Consider the following 19909-nt stretch of genomic DNA (forward strand, 5'->3'; position numbering starts at 1 on the left):
ACTAACTGCCATACTGTAAGTCATAAATGCTATAGAAACTTGCAACACAAAAATTTTAGTACATAAGAGCTAATGTTTGCCATTTTACAAAATCAGACCTTCGAGTACACAAGTCAGAATTGTACAAAATGGTTTTAATCAGCCCTGGTATTAATTAAGTCAGACGCGTGTTTGATGTTGTCAGCATATCTGTGTTCAAACTGGGTACAATTTCCTTTTGTAGCTCAGAAGACCACCGTGGAGGCCCAGGCTTAATGTATGGTGAACGGCTGTGCCATTCAATGCAAGTGCGCTGTTCAGACCTTCATCCAGGAGAACAAGCAGGTGTTCTGGACCCCCACACTTCAAGCCATGGGTGACCGTCACCCTAAAAGATTGTTTCGATGTGCTTCATTTGCTATTAGCACAATGCGATCCATTTAAACTTTCTACACATGCATGGCTGAGAGATGCTCACTGAAAGGGGCGCCATAAAAGTGGATCCGAGCCTGCATGCGAGCTCCGCTTGATTGTCCGCTCCGGCCCTTCAGATCCTGTGAGCTATTTCTGAACTTGAAGGGAAGGCCACCTTTCCGCTGTCTCGAGCCGCAAAGAGCGCACTCCAGATGTTTCAAATAAAATGCGGGCGCACAGCTGCGCGGAGGATTTATTGTGAAAGGCAGCCTGCCCTGCACCAGGGCTCGAAGGAAACGGCAAGAACAAGCGAAGTCATGAGCTGCGGACTAAATGGATTCCACGTTTAGATCAGCAGCCTGGACGTTCCCCCTCCATCTCTAGGCCGCCCTCCCTTCCGCAGTGACGTCAGCGCTTCCACCCTTATAAACATGACGGTGACGAGTCGCAGGAGGACAGACAGAAGAGGACTGACAGCATCTGAAGAGGTAAGTGCTACGCGAGTATGACCAATGATGAACGTTTGCGTCCTATGTTGCCGGAATAGGCGCCGGTCCTCGCTACCTTATAACTTTAATTCAACTGAAAAAACAGTGTTTAGGTGATGAGTGGCGTTAAAAAAAAGATGATGTTTAACGATCTTCATCAGATATGTGCAGATAGGTAAGAAAGCTACAGGTGGACCCTTAGGTTATAAAGGCTGCAAAGCCATAGTCAGCTGTTGATTCAATCAAATTTATTTTTGTATAGCGCTCTTCACTGCGGTCTGAATCAGAATCAGACTTATTATAGACTTATTATTGCCCGTGTATAATGCAGTAATAATTAAACTATACACACTTCACACATATGACTGCACACATTAAGTTAAACAGAGAGCTACTTCAGTGATAACTGTGAAGCGTTTTGAAGATTGGAAAAACGCTATATAAATAAAATGCATTATTATTATTATTATTATTATTATTATTATTATTATTGTTGTTGTTGTTGTTGTTGCTGTTGTTATACCAACTGTGTGTTCTTTTAAAGTTCTGAGAATGTCAAAAAATATATTCTTAAGATATTCCAACAGGTGGTCACTTTTAAAATCCACATTGCACAGCACACACGTTAGATAATGAAAGAATCTTCAGGAGTTCGGTATCACATTCTAAATAAAAGGGATAATGGTAAGATAATGAATGGAATGTCGATATTATTTGACTTAACTGTAGGAGGAATTATGTAAATAAATAAAATACAAATTGATAGAGCGAAGTTGTCTCTGTCAGCCGTTTCCGACACATCCATACTGCAATTATTTTTAACATGCTATGTTTTTTATTCCACTGCTTGACTAAGATGTTATTGTGGCCATGCTATGTCCTTTAAATTTATATACTAAATCAATGCGTTTCAACGTGAGTACATTTTTGAAAACTGAATTATGTTTTAACATTAATAAAGGGGTAAATTAAACATCCATTCATTCATTAATGCACTCAGGCAGTGAGTCATTTGGTTTGGTGACCCGGTGAATTCCTTTGAGACTTCGGTTTCCTTTCAGAGTTTAAAGACAAGATGTTCAGGTTTACTTTTAACTCCAAACGGGCGCCCTGACGTCCCGTCCAGAACTGGGTCTACTGCCGCAATGCATTTGCACTGGGGAAGAGAAAGCAGGTTCAGAAATGTGTGGATGAGTGATCGACACTAGTACGTGCCTCAAAGGTGACACTTCTGTCTATAGTTATAAAAAATAATTTACAGACATGCGCTGTGTCCTCTAAGCTTGATCAATTCGGGATTCTGTATGATTTCAGTGTTCGTCTTGATCACCGTCTTTGTATATATCTTTCGATCTTTTTACGTTTTAATGTGTCTTCTGCTTTAGAGTCGGATAACATTTTTTCTACCTTTCTCTATCTTTATTTTGGCCTGTGCGTATGGCATTTTTGAACAGACACTTAATGTTTCCCTGTTAGCTGAAGTTCAAACACTGCGCTCATTATTCAAAGCCAACCGTCTATTAAGTTCTAAATATGGCAAAGACAGTCAGCTTTTTAGGATGTCATCCAGGGTTTTCAAAACAACGCCGCAATTTTCTTCAAAAATAACAATAATGAAAATGCTAAGCAAACAGACTGTGGTAATGTAAGGCACCATTAAGTATAATTATACAGCTTATGACGTTAACAAACGTTCTGATGTAACTTTGTTTTTCACCATAACATCGCGTATGGGTGTTCCAGGACTTGAAGACGCGGCCGGATGTGCTGCTCTTTGGAGATCGCAGGATTGAAATTATTGGCGCGCACTGTCTGAATTGGATCTCATCATCGAATGAGGGAGGGGCGGGCGTCTTTAAAATTCCGATTCTGTGAACAAATGAAAAACTGGATCTTTAAAATCTATGTTTGTCGACAATGAACCGATACGGACCTTAGATAGAGCGCACCATCACAAGACACCTTATAAAATGCACAGAGGAATGTAAGGAACAACGTGATTACAAGGGCATGACTTCTATGAGTCGACGCGTTCAAATGTTTAAGTGCGAAAAAGGAGAAAATAATAGCCGCCAGTAAAGAACATAAATGGAAAACGTCGCTTATATAATGTGCTAAAAACACACTTCACATTTCTAAAATGGATGATTTAAACTGTACAGTTTATGTTTTTAATAATGAAGTTATAAAAGTGTGTAATTTCATTCTTAGATTGCCTCGGTCCCGAAAAGCAGCGCTGTGCGAGGTATGGGACACAATAAGAAAGAAAAAAAGAAAGAAAGAAAGAAAGAAAGAAAATTAGCATTGGATGATGGTTTGTTGCAGTAAAATGGCTAATTAGATTTCCAAGTTGATTACTATAACTATATAACCAACAATAATGCAACAATGCAAAAACAAACAGTCATCTTTACCAGGGTGCATGAGATAAAGACGACTTCCAAATTAATTTTAAAAACGCAATATATTGACTGGCCAGTTGATTCCTGGCGTGCCATTTACTCGCTTTTTTTTTTTTTTTTTTTTGACTCCAGCCTCCCTCGACTATCATGGTAGACAAAGCAAGCAAATAATTGGCCATCAGACTTGAAGGGTCTCTTACTCAGCTCTGGGCCACCATTTTCGCTCCAACCAATCTGTTATGTAGCTGTTTCTGCTATTCGTTTCCACCGGTTGTTACTCTCATTCGATAGCACTAATCGTTTTGAAAAAGGATTTCTGTCTTCCTAACATCACCAGCCAAGAGCTTTGTGGGCCACAGACGATCAACACTTCTCAGACCTTCACTTTTTTTTCTTTTCAAATATTTTACTGAGACAGATATTGCATAAAAGACATAGGGTTCTAATGGGTGTGGACATGTGTTGTCTTGCTTTGCATCTCATTATTGCTTGACTGCTGATTAAAGAAAAAGTGAAACTATTAAAATGCATGTCAATTAATCCACAGTAGTATTAATAATTACTAAAAATGGATAAAGTGGCTGGGAAAGCCTGAAGCCACTGCTGCCTATGTGGCATACAGTAGCTCTGGAGCACAAATTAAGCGTCTTTATTTTTAAGCGTGGTCGGGACTTTGTAATCGAGAGAATAGACGGACTGATGCTTGGGTAAATCAACCGAAGAGAAAAAACAAACGAATTGGGGGTCATGTTTACGTTCTTAATGTTAGGATATTTAAAGAAACCCCACGTAAACGCAGTGACGTAATCGAAATGCCCGGCTGTACTGCTACGTCAAACCTTAACATTGTTACAGTCAGTAATATTTAGTATTATACAGTAATATTTAATATTAGTTTTTAATGCAGGTATTTACAGTGTTGTTAGTTGTAAGTTTAGCAAAATTAATTATTTGATCTTCATAACGGTACTCTCGAGGTCCGTCCCGCCCACTTGCTTATTCGGGTCTAACAGGTGAAATGTCGTAACTGTAATAACAGTAATAATAATAACTGTCATCTGGTACATAGCAGCATATACCAGTTGTTCCATTTCCGTTAACTGTCCTATTATGGTGGTCCGTGGCAAAAAGGAGCGGCCATGTCTGCAGATCGATGTAGCCGTCTATGACAACGACATTCTGCTCAAAGACGCAAAGCAGAAAGTGCTGAAGATCGACATCAACAGGTTGTCGGCCACCAAGACTTAAGTAGCGGCTGCGGTGGTCCGGCCTCTTGGTACTAGTGTAAATCTGCAGAAGTTGCAAGAACGCACACGGTCACAGAAGTGCAGAAGATCGCAGTAATGGGAACCGCTCGCATTCTCAACAAATTGCCTATACTAAAACAACAACAACAACAATAATAATAATAATAATAATAATAATAATAATAATAATAATAATAATAATAATAATAATGGAAGCAGGTAAGCATTCGAATTCTTGAAAATGTGTCCAGCGGCGTGGTGGCGCAGTATTTAGAGCGTTCGGGCTTTACCCGAACTGAAATTATACCAATAATGAAAACGGTTTAATAAGAGAGCTATACATACAACGCGTACGGTGATTTTTTTTTTAGCAAAAGTAAAAATAAAGATATGATATGCTCAAATTATTTTCTTTAAATTTTGAAATACTTGATTGCATATCTGCAGAACAGTTCATTCCAATGGCATTGATGATGTTGCATTTTCACAAGAAAAAAAGTTCCTGTTCTGCTTTTATGTTTAGCAATTCCGTGTACAACTAAAAGCACGCTCTCATAGCACGCGCCCATTGAAACAGATGTCTGTCACGAGACGAGCATAAAGAACATGAGACCCGGCCACTGCCTCATTTTACGAAACCCCCCCTAAAATTAAACATTGCACAATACGCTCAATCCGTAAGGGAAGTGGACGGTTAAATCAATTACATAAATACGCATTGCAATAATCACATTCATTTCTATATTGAGTTATATTTGATAAGGGAATTGTAAAGTAACATAATGGGATACTCTCCAACCTGTGCGATCTCCCCGGGTGTCGCAATTCATTGTGGTCGCATCGGGCGCAAACCAGGAGGCTTGAGCAGGGCGTCGGCCATTCGCGGTGACTCACAGGACTCACGTTAGTTCGCTGCTGCCGCTAAGGGCTGCATGGCGTGGCCTCACCTACTGTGGGATTGGGTTGTGATCGTCAGGTTAAATGCACCTTAATCCCAGATTACACGACGTTCATACCGTTTAGAATTTTATATGACTCGTGTTGGCCCTAACCGTATTCGGCGTCTATGCGGGCAGGCAGATCAAGGTAAGAGACAGGCGTCCCGAATAGTATAACAAATATGCTCCCGTCTTAGAGACCCCTCTAGAAAATCTCAGTCTTTCGTGTCTTGGCCTTTTTCTGACCAGTATTGTAGTGTGGCACAGAGTAAGCATCTTTTCCATGATGTTCGAACGTCCATTATTTTTCTGTTTAAACCGTGATTTTTGATAAATTAATTTTAAGAAGATGCACGTTAAAACTGAACAATATGCTAGTCAGGAACCAACCCTGGACAGGATGCCAGTTCATCACAACGCACATGCACCAAGAAACGTGTTGTTAATTAATTACTGTTATCTGTTTTAAATGTCAGTGATGTCATCTGGTCACTAGTTTATGTTCTTCTCTGTCATGGACCCTGTCATTTTGGAGCTTTAGACCCTGTGCCTTACCAAGAACGTCATGGTGATCCTGCTAAAAAGACTAACTGTCTGAAATTTAGGACACAACTAGCCGGAAACTAGTGTCTGGGTAAAGACCATTGCTAACTGTCTTGACTGTTAGGTAAACCTTAAAAAAGACTCTGCACTGACGTCTGCCACTCGTCTCTTTAAACTGTCCAAGCAGAGCTGCCATTAGTTCTCTTCCAATATGACACAACATGACACCCAGAAATACCAAACCATCTTCGAGTTTCAAAATATTTTAACATACAAATGTTAGAGATAAGCGCCAATTATTTAGCACCAGCAGTTTGCTATTCTGATTTTGTAGCCAGAGCTCAAACTGGCTGCTGAGTGGTGGTTTGGGGTATAACTAAGACCACATGGTTTACTTCACAATCCCACAGCCAGACTTGTTTCGGTTTCTATTTCCATTGCATTTCTCAAAATGTTTTATCAATTTAAGCATCTTTTCAAAACTGGCTTGTTAAAGTAATCTTTATCACAGTAACCTATAAAACAATGCATTATGTGCACCTGCATTTTTTCCCAGCTGCATGCTGCAGGATATCCAAGGCGCACCAATAAAATCAGTTATGTTTTACGGCTCTCCTTCACATCACTGTGTTTTTTAAAAAATGTGACATGCCGCAAATTTTCCACACCAAGATGTATCAAAACGTACCATCGTGCACATTACTGCATTTTCTGCCACAGGAAATGCACTACACAAGAACTTGCTCATTTCCTGCTTGCTATTCCCACAAATGAGGATATGCACTCTAAAGTCATCCCTGAAGAATGGCCCAAGTATTATTATGATCTCTGGAAATGATACGTTTTTTGTAAAGGTCGTAACAAAACATCTGTTTAATTATATATGGAACATGGGGTTTTGGCACACAGAACACCTGAATTTAAAGTGTGTTTTGTTGTATATTACTTATAAATTTGTGTCCATTCGTTTGCAACGGACACCGCTATTTTAGGTATCCTTCAATAAGGGCGCGTAAATAAAGGCGAGCTTCAAAAGGGCGACCTCAATTGGGCGCAGCGAATAAAGGCTAACGCAACAAAATTATTACGGAAAATTTATTAGATAAAGGCAATGATTGAACGTATAAAAAGGAGAAGGCAAGGATATTAAAACATCCAATTAATTAATGCATGAACTTCTAACGAACTATTTGTAAAGCTCTCTATATTTCATTGTTTTCTGCTCTTACTCATTGTTGTGTTACACTTGAAGCTGTAGATTATGTGCAATGCCACGTAGATATTCGAGTTGCGGTCTATCCGAGATCTGCACCTTTGTTGCTCTTCACATATTCCAGAGCCATTTGAACTAAATTATCAACGAACGCCTTTATTCGCCGCGCTCAGTTGAGGTCGCCCTTTTGAAGCTCGCCTTTTTGTGCGCGCCCTTATTGAATAGAGCCGCTATTTTAGGCTCCAGTGCTCTCAGTTGTGACGTCATCATCCAGGTGATAGGTTAAAGGTTGTCCTCAGAATTTCCAGGGCATAGATCGCTATTTAAAAAACTTTATTGTTCTGACGTGTTTTATGATTGTGTTTTTGGCTTTGACAAAAGATCTATTTTATTATTTGACTTCCAGTTTTGACTTTGATCCGTTCCTTGACAAAGCCTCTTCCAGTTGTTTTTCAGTTTGTCTATTAATATCTCTTGAGAGTCTGTATAAGTTTCATCTTCAGAATCATGAAACACCAAGACTGTCATCATATTTGGCAAAGTGTACATGGTACTACTGGAATAATCACAATACACATCTCAACAAAGCAGGGAATGAGGCTGGAGATTTTTATTTTCACTAGAGAACTTTAGTTAAACACTGACAGGCAAGATTACAGCAGGAAATCATTTACAGATATGGACGAAACACCACTTATCTTGTGTTGATGCCACATATTTCACCACCGTATATACTCACGGATAAGTCGGGACTTGATTTTACCGTATAATTTCTGATATTTTCTAATGTCGATCGTATAAGTCAAATGCGGAAAACTCACACTGTTGGTCCAAGTGATCATGATATGCTGACGCCCACCTGAGAGAGTAACCTCAGAGCTCACTGCCTTTTTTTCTATCTGTGCTTGATAATGTGCTGTATCAACGTCTGCTCCTAACTTCTATCTCTCTATTGTGCCTATGTGATCACACAGTGATACCTAAACTATCCCAAAGTGATGTTTGCACTGTTTTGTGTCTCACACCCTCATATACCTTTATTGTAAGAGCATCCCTTATCTACGATGGAGCGTTCGATCAGAAGAAAATATGAAGCTGGTTTTAAATTAAAAGTTGAAGTAGTGAAAGAAATTGGTAACCGTGCTGCTGCAACAAAAATCAATGCATCTAAGAAACTGATGTGAGATTGGAGGAAGCAAGAAGATGTAAAAATAAATGAAGTGTCGCATTTTTGAACGGGCATATAAGTCGGTTTCTGATTTTATGATCGATTTTTCAGATTTCAAGACCCGATTTATACATGAGTATATACGGTAATTATCTAACACCATTTGTTTTCCTATTTTTTTATGAAGCAAATGCTAAGTTTCCACTGCAAATTTAATTTTGCCCAAATCGTTTTGCTCATTACTCGTGAGAACCAGCCCAGGACATGATGTCAGAGCACGCTCCCACGCGTGGTATTTTTATCAATTCCTTCAGAGATGTGGTGCTCAATGTGTGGTGCACAGAGCACATGCATGAGTCAAGTGGTCCTCGGTGATCTTCAAGGTGAACGTCATCATATAAGAATTAAGTGATTTTTTACTTGTTCTGCTATTTTAGCCCATTATGTACTTACTTAGAAATGTGTTTATTACAATCAAGCTGCTTCCTGACCCCTGTACTTCTCAATTAACGTCTTCCTGTCAGGTCCATGAGGAGCAGGTCTAAATCTGCCAACCTGGAGCACACCGTGCAGATGATAACAACTTTTTCTTCAGGTCCTCTCTTTCCTGTCGTGCTCCTTTCTCTCCTACACTGTCACTCGGCACTTCTTCAAAGCTTGTTTCTCCATTTCAAGTGTGTCTGTCTCTCTGTTAAGTTTAGCTTAGAGAGGCCAACCCTGGCAAAGATAATCCCTTCATTCAATGCAGCCACAGATTCACACCACTTCTGCTGCACTGGTGCTTTCAGGCTGCCTGTGGCCGAGAGGTTATTATGGATGACTGGCTGCAATCCTGATCCTTAAAATGCAAATCCAGAAATGTTACTGTAGAATCTTACTACTTTCCACATATGCTGGAGTAGAAGCTATGTGATTATTCTAATGCAGAGTTACACCTAGAAATGACTGTTGGCTGTAGGCGGTCGGCTACATCTTTGCTCTGAAGCAGTTTCAGAACCACAGCTGAGTACCGGCAGTGCAGTGCAAAGTGTTTCTGGCCAGACACCCGGGTGGAAAAGCACACATGCAGACAAAAAAAAATAATAATTTGGGGCCAAAGGAGGCAGAGACATATCCAGGAAGTACTGGATGGAGTGCAAGTCTATTGCAGAGCAGACTCATGCGTCACTAAAATTGAGCAATAACAGTGAATGAGCTTTATTTGATTGAAATCAAATGCTCTGTGATGGACTGGCATCCATTCCCATGTCTGGTTCCGCTTTGTGACCTTTGCTGCTAGGATAGGATTTGGGCCGAAATTGGACCAAGCTGTTTCAGTGATGGATGGAGAGATGAATGGATGGATGGAAGATTATTTGATTTAGCAGAAACTTGAGCAGGCAAATCACAGAAACAACTGCAGTATGAAACCCTTATTCCATTCTCCAACCCGCTATATCCTAATTACTTCTAACAAGCGTTATTTTTCTGGTCCTAAATAATATGTGAGAACTCTGAACTTGGTGCAAACCATCAAGCTGAAAAATATTAAAGTCATCTGGAGCTGACAGAGCAAATAAGAAAAAAGAAATATCAGTCTTTGCCAATTAATATTGCTGTATTGTGTTAATGCCTTTCAGATGGATGACTTATGTTTGTATCATCCGGGAAGACTGCCCAGATGCAATAATTCTCTGTCTCAGTGTTTTAGATTTCAGTTTTCTCTACAGTTTTTACTGCACACATGCAGGAGAGTTTGTCCCGTGTGAATCTTTTAAGTTTATGCTATAATATTGTTTGTTATTGGCAGAAATAACATGAGAGCACGTCAGTCCAGGTAAATGCCTATACCTACAGTGTGTACAATCGGTCTGGATGAAGTGTCTTCTCCTATAAATCTCCAATGAATTTTATTTATTTTCTGTTGAGAATCTACATTAGAACCACTTATTATTTTTCTGGTTTCTTGATGCTTCAGTGTGTTAACTTATTCATTCTTTTCAGTTTGCTTATTTAAATTCCTCTCATGTAAATGAGGCCCATGAACAATATAAAATTAAAGAGTGATAAAAATGCAGGTATAACAGACAGTAACTTTGTATAATGTTAACGTTCCCCAAAGGTTGGAACTGAAGAGTCACATAGTGTGTCTGTCAGTCTGTCAGTGGAGCAGGATGGTGACAGCAGTCTGTCGCTGAAGCTGCTGCTCTGTCTGATGATCCTGTTCAGTGGGAGCAGTGGATTACTTTGTTGTATCCCTGTTGAAACAGTTACTGGATGTCACTTCTCGTTCAATGTCTGCTAGCATTTGTTAACTTCTCACTGTAGTTCATACTATAAAATAAAAACTAAAGTATGAGCGTAAATCAATAAGTATCTGTACTTCTCTCTCTCTCTATATATATATATACTGTATATATATATATACAAAATCCAACATCTGTCTGTCTGTCTGTCTGTCCACTTTTCACGAGAGAACTACTTAACAGATTTAGATTGGGTTTTTTTCTATAATTTGCTTGAACATTCCGGTTGATTTTGCGACTTTGCTCATCGCGCTATGTATCATAGTTCGCTTGCGGTACGGATTTATTTGTGCAAATCTGAGAGAGACACAGCAGTGCCCTCCTCACTCACGCTTCAGCCTCTGGGAGTGTACCTTACCTCTGCTTAACTAGCGAATGAGAGAACTACTTAATGGATTTAGATCGGGTTTTTTTTCTATAATTTACTTGAACATTCCGGTTGATTTTGCGACTTTGCTCATCGCGCTATGAATCATAGTTTGCTTGCAGGAGCAAGGCAGAGACTGAGGCTGCGGGCTGAGGGGAGGGGGAAGCATAACAGCAGGAGTAGGGAGCCAGATGGGGCCCTCCTCACCCTGACACCAGCCTCCGTTCGAGTCGCTCTACCTCTGACCACGTTTTGGAGTGTAACTTGCCTCCACTTAACTAGCGATACCTGTTTGTCTATTGATTTTTAAAGTTTGTCCTGTTTCACTAAAACAGGTGGAGCCGTGGGGGACGGCTAGTTTGTGATAATTTTGTTTATGTTGGCTGTATGTGGAAACCTGGTGTTTCTGTGGTCACAGTGGTAAAGTTTTGTCCTAGATCAGTCAGTTTTTGTTGTTGTTTTCTAGGAAGAAATGTGGTTGCTCCACTCTCCATTTGCACCGGAGAGGAGCTGGTGAGGAGTGATCCATGTTTCATGGGTTGAAAATGTACCAGGGTTCAAAATCCTTGTCAGTTCATTAGGATCATGGTACGGACTTGCTCGAGGTTGTCATTGGTAGTGGTTGTGGATGGGTGTCCCAATTCTTTTTAATGTTTTGCATTTGTTCAAACATTTTTGAATTTCTCAGTTCATTCGTAAACACTCCAGCAAAGATCCATTCTAAACAACAAGTACCTTGTCAATAACAACATTTTGCACAGGTCTGTTAACCTTTCTTTCTCTGATTCAAAGAATGGTTTATTTTCATAAAGGATTTCTCTCTGCATGCAAAGTGATTGGTAACAACATGGAAACACAAGGAAAGTAAAGTGATGTGTTTCACACCCATGATCTGCTGTCCATAAGGTTTTGTTAACCAGGACATTTCAATTTCATGCTTTTGATTTACACCTTGATATACAAAAAGGGCGAAGAAAGCCAGCAGTTTGTCAAGACTGACAACAGTCCACGTGTGTACCCTGGAATTCACTTTCAGTTTGTGTTGCTGGATCAGCTGCCATTCACACATGTCAGGCTCAATCACATTTGCATACCACATGCTGTATGTCACTTATGAACAGACTGAAATTCTCCAAGAGATCATCTTTACCTGATAAATCTGCTTTGTGCTCTGGAGATCAGTGAATGGCAGCATTGAAAAGTTGCTCAGCACTCTTGTCACACCACGCACATTCAAAAGTGGCATCAGAGCTTGCTACAGTATATAGGCATTTCCATATGCTTTACTATCCCAAAAACCAGAATCTACAATGCTACCACTGGCCACTTCTGAAGAGCCGTCACTATTATTACACAACAGATTGATGTCTTCTTCACACACTACATTCTGGCAGCCCATATTCAGCCCACTTTGCTGTAGCAAAAGCTATGTCAGCAGCCACCCTTATATCTCTATCGGCACAATTTACCATGGTGACTTTCACAGAAAATTCACTGGGTTTGAATTTTTCCCTGAAAAATTAATATGTGGCTGGCTTAGTCAGTGTGACATCACAGAGCTTTAGCATCCATGTTGAATACGAATGTCACTACCAGATCTCTATTATCTGCCAGATTTGTGTCACACAAGTGCAGAACTTTGATGCATCAATACTGGAAGCGTGCAACCGCCTCATGCTATATGCACTTCAAATTTCATTAAAATACTTTGTGGTTCTGCATTTATTGTATGTTGTGTCTTCACCGCTGGATTATGCATGTTATGCTCTTCACTATGTAGTGCAGAGCGGGTAGTGACAGTGACAGTGTATATAACGCTGATCTCTTGCATCACAGACTCTGTGGGTGTTAGTTAGTCGTAGTGACAGGAGTGCAGGAGACACAGTGAGAGATAAGGGACTTGGAGTATTGTGGATGAGGGTATAATTTTGTTTCTGGGAAGCCCAGTGGCACAGTGTTTAGCACTCCTGCCTTACAGCTCAGGTTACATTTTTGGCCATATTTGTTGGTTCTTCATAGTTGGCAGACACCTCCCTAGCCTGTAGGAACACTTAAAAGATCATTGCACCATTATAATCCACTGAAATGTATTTGAGTTTCTCTTTCCTCATTGACTTCAATGCATTTTGTCAAATCGCCAGGTTCACTCATAACAATTGGAGATGAGCAGAACTCTGGGAATCCTCTGGGTGTTGCGGTTAGCGGTGTATGAGTTATCTTAGGGACAGTGTGGAAGAATAATTTTAGGGTAACATCACATTAATCTTAAAGAAATAGCATAAAGGCTTAAGAAATGTCAGAAACCTGTTCAGGCACACCAGGAAACCAGATGAAGGTCAAGTGAACAACAAAATGTACAGTGAAATATAAGAATTGGTTTAGGAACAATACTGAGATGGTCAAGTAAATAATGGACCAGAAGAAAGGTTGATGTAATATAAAAAAATGAACTGAAGGATGACTAAGTGATGACTAAGAATGGACAATTATTAAATGCATAGAAATTTCAAGGGTAGTAGCTCATCTCAAAAGGTATAGGAAGAACCAGAATATAATATAATCGACTTTGGGTGTAAACCAATGAACCATCCAGAGTAAAATGTATGATTGATACTGTAAATGTAAATTCAACAGTTTATAAAATGAACCTCTATTCTTTGTTTCACTGACCATTCTGACCAGGCTGTAACAGAATGCTCTCTCCAAGGCATTTTGCTGAGGAGTAATTCAAAGATACAATGAGCAGCTTTTCTCCTGCCTGATTACTGATTTGTCCTGTTAGGGGACGTTTCTTTATTTAATAAGATGTTAAATTTCGATCACAATAGAGGTAAAGAAGTTAAAGAGGACTCAATCAGCTTGGTCTAGCAGCATAAACATATCTTTGAAAAACAAAAAGCAACTAGTTTTTCATGCACTTTGATTAACTCTTGGGGGGCCCCTGTAGCCCACTCATATACAAATCCAGACCCGATTGCAGGGATGCCTCACATACTCACGTTCAGTTTAAATGCAGAGTTACTGATTATCTTTACACAGACATTTGGGAGGTGAGAAGAAAAACAATATGATGGGAATAGAACTTATGCAGCCACGCAGAGGACATGCCATCTGCACCCACCCAGTGTTCAGGACAGGGTTTGGAATTCTGAATTGGTAGGTGAGAGGTGGCAGCACCCCCCACTATTCTAACTTGCTGAATGTGACATGATCATGCAAAAATCATCAATGTGCTGGCAGCAATTAGTAGGGCTCACTGTTTGAACCACCAGGCCAGTTTGGAGTCTCCAATTAACCAAAGAGAGACATCTCTAAGATGTGGGAGAACAGCGGGCACAGACGAGCCCACAGAGATACAGGAAGAACATGCAAACTCCATTTGGATTTCCAGGCAGATCGGTCTTACATCTGTGACAGCCATTTACGACTCAGTAGTGCACCCCACAGTAACAATGTTGGAGTCACTTAATTGATCCTTTTAAATTATTTTCAGGGTGAGATTATAATGCGCCATCCAACCTCATTTCACTCCTCTGTCCAGTTTTAATCCCCAGGAATATAAAAGCATGTTTTCTTAGGAGACGTGAATTTTTCCCTTACCTCTTTGAAGTCCTCCATTTTTCCACACAATGTTTCAGTTTAATGTTTGTGTGGCCAGACTGGAAATGATTTTATGTGTTTTGCAAAACTGTGACACTACGAGCAACATTCACAAATTGAGCCATCATTCTGTTTTGAGTGAACGTTCCCGGAGTTGTCCTTCATCTCTTAGTGCTCGCTTTCGAAGCCACAGACTGCGTTTTCTGGCCAGGCGTCTCGTAACTTGATACAATAAGAGCTCAGACACACTTGGGGGTCCGCCATGCATAAATCATATGTTCCTTTTGCATGTCTTGGCACTTTCTTTGGTTTGTGGCTTGCTTGCTAAAGCTTTGCTTTGTTTTTATTTAATGAAAGGCTAACAGTTTATGGGAATGTAATACTAACACATTTTTCTCCCTCCATGCTGATCTCCAACAGGCGGCACAAAGTGGGACTGCTGCAGGGGGCAAAGATGGACACAGACTATTTCACCACCGAGAATCCACTGAACGTCACCGATCTGAATGACAGCAGTTACTATTACTATGAAGAGGAGTCTAGCAATGTTCTAGAGAGTCCTCTGAACATCATGTCTTTAATTGTCTATTCACTTGCCTTCCTGCTGGGGGTCACTGGAAATGGTCTTGTCATCTGGATCACTGGATTCAAGATGAAGAAGACCGTTAACACCATTTGGTTCCTGAACTTGGCCATCGCTGACTTCATCTTCACCTTCTTCCTGCCTTTGAACATCATCTACACAGCCCTAGGCTTCCATTGGCCATTTGGTCGGTTCATGTGCAAGATGAACACCACCATAGCCTTTCTCAATATGTTTGCTAGCGTCTACCTGTTGGTGGTCATCAGCATCGACCGTTGCATATCAGTGATTTACCCAGTGTGGTCACAGAATCACCGAAGGCCAAGGATTGCCTCTATCATCAGCCTTGTGGTATGGATTGTGGCCCTTGTGCTAAGTTCTCCATACTTTGCGTTTCGTGACACAGCACCAGCCATGGATAATATTAACAAAACCAACTGCTATAACAACTTTGCCTTTTCTGATGATTATGACTCAGAAGATATCGTTTTTCTGAGAATTATGCGTCACCAGGCAATGGTGATTACTAGGGTCATCCTAGGCTTTTTTGTTCCCTTCAGCATCATCTTGGTCTGCTACACCATTATAGGTTTACGACTGAAGCAAAACCGTCTTGCTAAAACCAGCAAACCCTTTAAGATCATTATTGCTGTCATTGTCATTTTCTTCTTATGCTGGTCCCCCTACCATATCTTTGGGTTACTAGAAATGGTAATGCATGCGATGAAGGAGCCCAGTGACAATCTAAACACTGTCCTCAGGTTTGGCATTCCTATTGCCACTAGCTTGGCCTTCTTGAACAGCTGCCTGAATCCCATCCTGTATGTTTTCATGGGCCATGACTTCAAGGAGACCGTTAAGAAATCGATTCTGTCTGTCCTTGAAACAGCCTTCACAGAGGAGTCCGTGCACTCGACATCAACTGCCAATGGCAGGAGTAAATCGAAATCCAGCTCGTACGCTGAGCTCTGAGGTAAGAGGACAGTGGAACACTGTGCATCAGCACACTAAAATTAAGACAGGTACATGGCAGACCAAAAGGTGTGTAAGGTACAAGGATCTGTGAGTCGAAGCAGCTCTTAGGACCTGGAGCATTGGGCTTAAACCCTGCACGTGTTAGGTCAGCCACTGAAACGGAGGCAATGGTTTCCAAAGTATCCAGACTTGCAGATCCTGACACCAGGAAGAGAAGCCCATGCTGTATCTGCAGAGTATCCTGTCCCAGATGATGGTGTCGACAGAAGGATTTGTGTGTACGACCTCAGGCTTAACAAAATTGTCCAACAATGCAAACTTGTGTCCTGAGAAAGCATCTACTGTACATATTTTTAAAACTGTTCACTCTAAAACACTCCACTTTACATCATGAGACAAACAGCGATATGTTATTCTACTCAGTAAACTAAGTATCTCAAGCAACGACACACAGTTATGAAGAAAAACATGAACTCTCTAAGGGCAATTCCTTTGGGAGCCACCAAGCAACCCAATAGCCACCTTAATTCAACGTAATACAGCACTGGACCAACCCTCTGATGGTCCTCTGACGTCAAAGGCCCATGGTGGTTACCAGCTGAGATTACACTTGTTATGGGGGAAAAGGGGGCATGACCCGAGAATATTAAACCCCTTATCCTACTAACTTGTAATTTCAATATCAGCTCTAACCTTGGTTTAAGGAGGATAAGGAGAAATCTTTGCTCAATGGTTACCAGTATTAGTCCTGGGAGCAAGTCTTCCGAGCAGAGGTCTATTCATGATGACTTACTCTTAAATAAGTTTCTGCTCTTTTTTAGATTATGTTATCAAATAAGAGTATTGCATTTTCTAACCTGGTACATATCTTTCTTTTTAAAAGTGAAAGTTAACAAAGATAACATGAAATGGGGGTTGGGACAATACATTGCAAAGAAGCATTGAGAATCTTTCAGTGTCACTCACAGTTGTGTCCTCACTGGCAAATGTCTCCTCGATATCTTTTGTGAAGTTCAGCCCTGTTGGGGGCAGCATAGGACCCTGTCGTATATAATAGGGAAAGCATATACTCATGTGTGATGCATGGAAACCCATTATATATATTATGATGACATCAAAGACTTGTGTGTTTTGCATGGGACCCCTGTATATGACGGGGCAGCATAGACTTGTGTGTTATGCATGGGACCCTGCTATTGTATGTATTACAGAAAGGAGTTCCAGGGACAGCAGATATGGCTGAGAAGAGCTCTAACCTGGTGTCCTGATTCACAGAGAAATTTACTTTGACTTTAAACTTTCCTTCTAATGAGATCATGACAGGTCCCCACCAAGTACTTACAGGCTGTTATCAAAAAGACCCTTCCAGTCAGCGAGAGACACAGAGAAATAGACAGAGAATTTGGAATCAAGAGGCACATGGTGGACAGTTCAAATGGTTGCAAAAGGAAAGAATAAAAGGGTGTGGTGCATTGACGCTAAGTGAAGTAGGCCCCCCAAAGGTTACTAAGAGACGCTCAGAGGCCCATCAGATCATAGATTATTTTATTCTTTTGTATTTTGTGTTTGCTCCTAATGTATTGACCCTTCCTTGTGTGCCTTATATTTTGTAATAAAACCACTCTGTATATAGTGTTTTGGAATCATTGGTCCTTTTTGGGTACAGGGTCCGCTGCAGACCGCTCCATTACATATATAGTGGGAAACAGTGGCATTTATGGATCCAAAGTCTTATGTTCAGACCCAGCACTTGATGATTGTCTATGTGTTGTTTCCACATTCCCCATGTATTCCCGAAGAACTTCCGCTGAATATTCCAGTTTTCCTCTGTTGTGGTTTCTACACACAAAAAAATGAAAAAAAGGGTGAGCAGTCCTTAAAAAATAAACAGAATCAATGTCCTAATCAGCTCAAACACAACTCAAATGGTAGGCTTTCTGTTAGCACAAAAGCCAAGGCAGGAGAAAAAAAGAGTAAAAATAAAACAAAAGGCCTTCCCTAAAAACAGCAACCCAAAGCAAATATAGCCAATCCTAAATGCAAAGACAAAACCCAAAAAACAAACAAAAATCCACAATAGTAGAAAATCAAAGTAGTACTTACAATAATGATCCTCATTCTACAGTACAACACTCAATGGCTCTCTCCCTAAATCGAGCCCTTGGGCAGAATAAACAGTCTGTGGGCAGTCCTTCAGCAATGATGTCATAGTAAACCCGCCTCCTGGGGACCCACCCACAAAACACAAGGGATGTAGCAAAGAAACACATTCTATACTGTATATAGTACATAAATATGAATATATAAAAAATACAATATTGAATGCAAAAATGACAAAATAAACACACATATGCAATAATAATTAGTGATAAGCATAATTAATAGAAATTCAATTTATAGCAAAACTCTGTGTTTCACTTTACAAAAAAAATCACAAATTGAATTTTCCTTTCAGCAAAATTCATTCCATTCATACAAGAACAATGTTTTCAATTTCTGTCTGGAAATGTGTTTGAGCATTAATTCCACTGTTAGTATTTAAATAAGGCTCGCTAGCTGGGAAAAAATAAATCACTGAAAGTGAACATATCTTCAACTAAGATAAGGCAGTTGCTAGGTAACGGCGTGATGGGGATTGGTTGGCATCTTTATGTGACGTGAGTTTACCTGTGAAGAAAACTGTGTTTATGTCCCAAGCTGTTTTTGGGAGCAGATACCCTACTGGGACAGATGGTGTTAAAAGATAGCAGTTATAATCAGGTTAACAGATCAGGAGAGTCTTTTTCAAGTATTGGGGCAGCAACTAAATTACCTCGTTTCAAAAACATTCACAAAGAGACAGCGTGCATATAGCACAACAAAAACGATGGCTGCAGTAGCCCAACAAATTAACTTTCCCAGGCTCAGTGAGTATCGGGAATCATACAAGAGCCCTGTCCAGGTCGATTTTTCTGGTCCAAACTGAGACATCACCTTCCAGGGCCATTTGATTTTATAGAGCCCTGGCCGACTTGGTGGTTGATCTGGACACCATGGGCAAGGTCAGTTGCTCTCACTAGGTGTCTACTCAGAACCGTGGGTGGAAGGGGAGAGACAGTTAGTGTAAATGCCCCCTCTATCATCCTGGAGTGGTACCGCTTACTTCAGAGTGGCAATGTACAATATTGGTATTCTACACACAGTTTAATCATATTTCACAGTTACGGGTACAAAAATACAAAGGTACATCAAAAACAAGAAGAAAAGAGTCCTTTGGTGAGACAAGAAAAAAACAAACACAAAATGAAAAATCAAAGGTTCTTACCCAAATAATAAACTCAGTTCATGGGTTGCAATCAGACTTCCGAAATTAGCAAAAATAATCAAAAAGCTGGCCTCCAAATCAGCACCTTCACTAAAATACTAAAGTTCACTAAAACGTAGGTGCCTATCTTAGCCAACCTGAAGCCTCGATCTACTTTGGTTGAAGCGGCCGAATGCTCAACCACCTGGCTCTCTTCAAGTCTGGTGCACCTTACTCGCTCTCTCTGCCTCCTCAATCGATCAATCAATAGTCTAACCCTGTTCTATGGCCAATGCCATCCTTATAAACAGTGTTCAATTTGCCTTAGCTGCCTGCCATTGCCTTTATACAGGGGAATTGGACATACATAACAAAACCTTAAACCACAGATGAAATCCCACCACCTTCTCACTGCTCCAGTGAT

The 19909-nt window shown here is 40.4% G+C and overlaps 1 protein-coding gene across 1 annotated transcript; it reads left to right on the forward strand.

Moving 5' to 3' along the window:
• The first annotated feature begins 691 nt into the window (after nucleotides 1-691).
• Nucleotides 692-17837, forward strand: fpr1 (formyl peptide receptor 1). The gene is made up of 2 exons (XM_039742910.1): nucleotides 692-881; nucleotides 15065-17837. The coding sequence occupies exon 2, from the start codon at nucleotides 15099-15101 to the stop codon at nucleotides 16197-16199; it is 1101 nt and encodes a 366-aa protein (XP_039598844.1). The 5' UTR covers nucleotides 692-881; nucleotides 15065-15098; the 3' UTR covers nucleotides 16200-17837.
• The last annotated feature ends 2072 nt before the right edge of the window (nucleotides 17838-19909 follow it).

Source organism: Polypterus senegalus, unplaced genomic scaffold (genome assembly GCF_016835505.1).
Source record: "Polypterus senegalus isolate Bchr_013 unplaced genomic scaffold, ASM1683550v1 scaffold_1621, whole genome shotgun sequence".
Lineage (NCBI taxonomy): Eukaryota > Metazoa > Chordata > Cladistia > Polypteriformes > Polypteridae > Polypterus > Polypterus senegalus.

Coding starts and splice junctions, on each gene's coding strand:
- fpr1 (XM_039742910.1), top strand. CDS start 15,099: ATGGACACAGACTATTTCACCACCGAGAATCCACTGAACGTCACCGAT.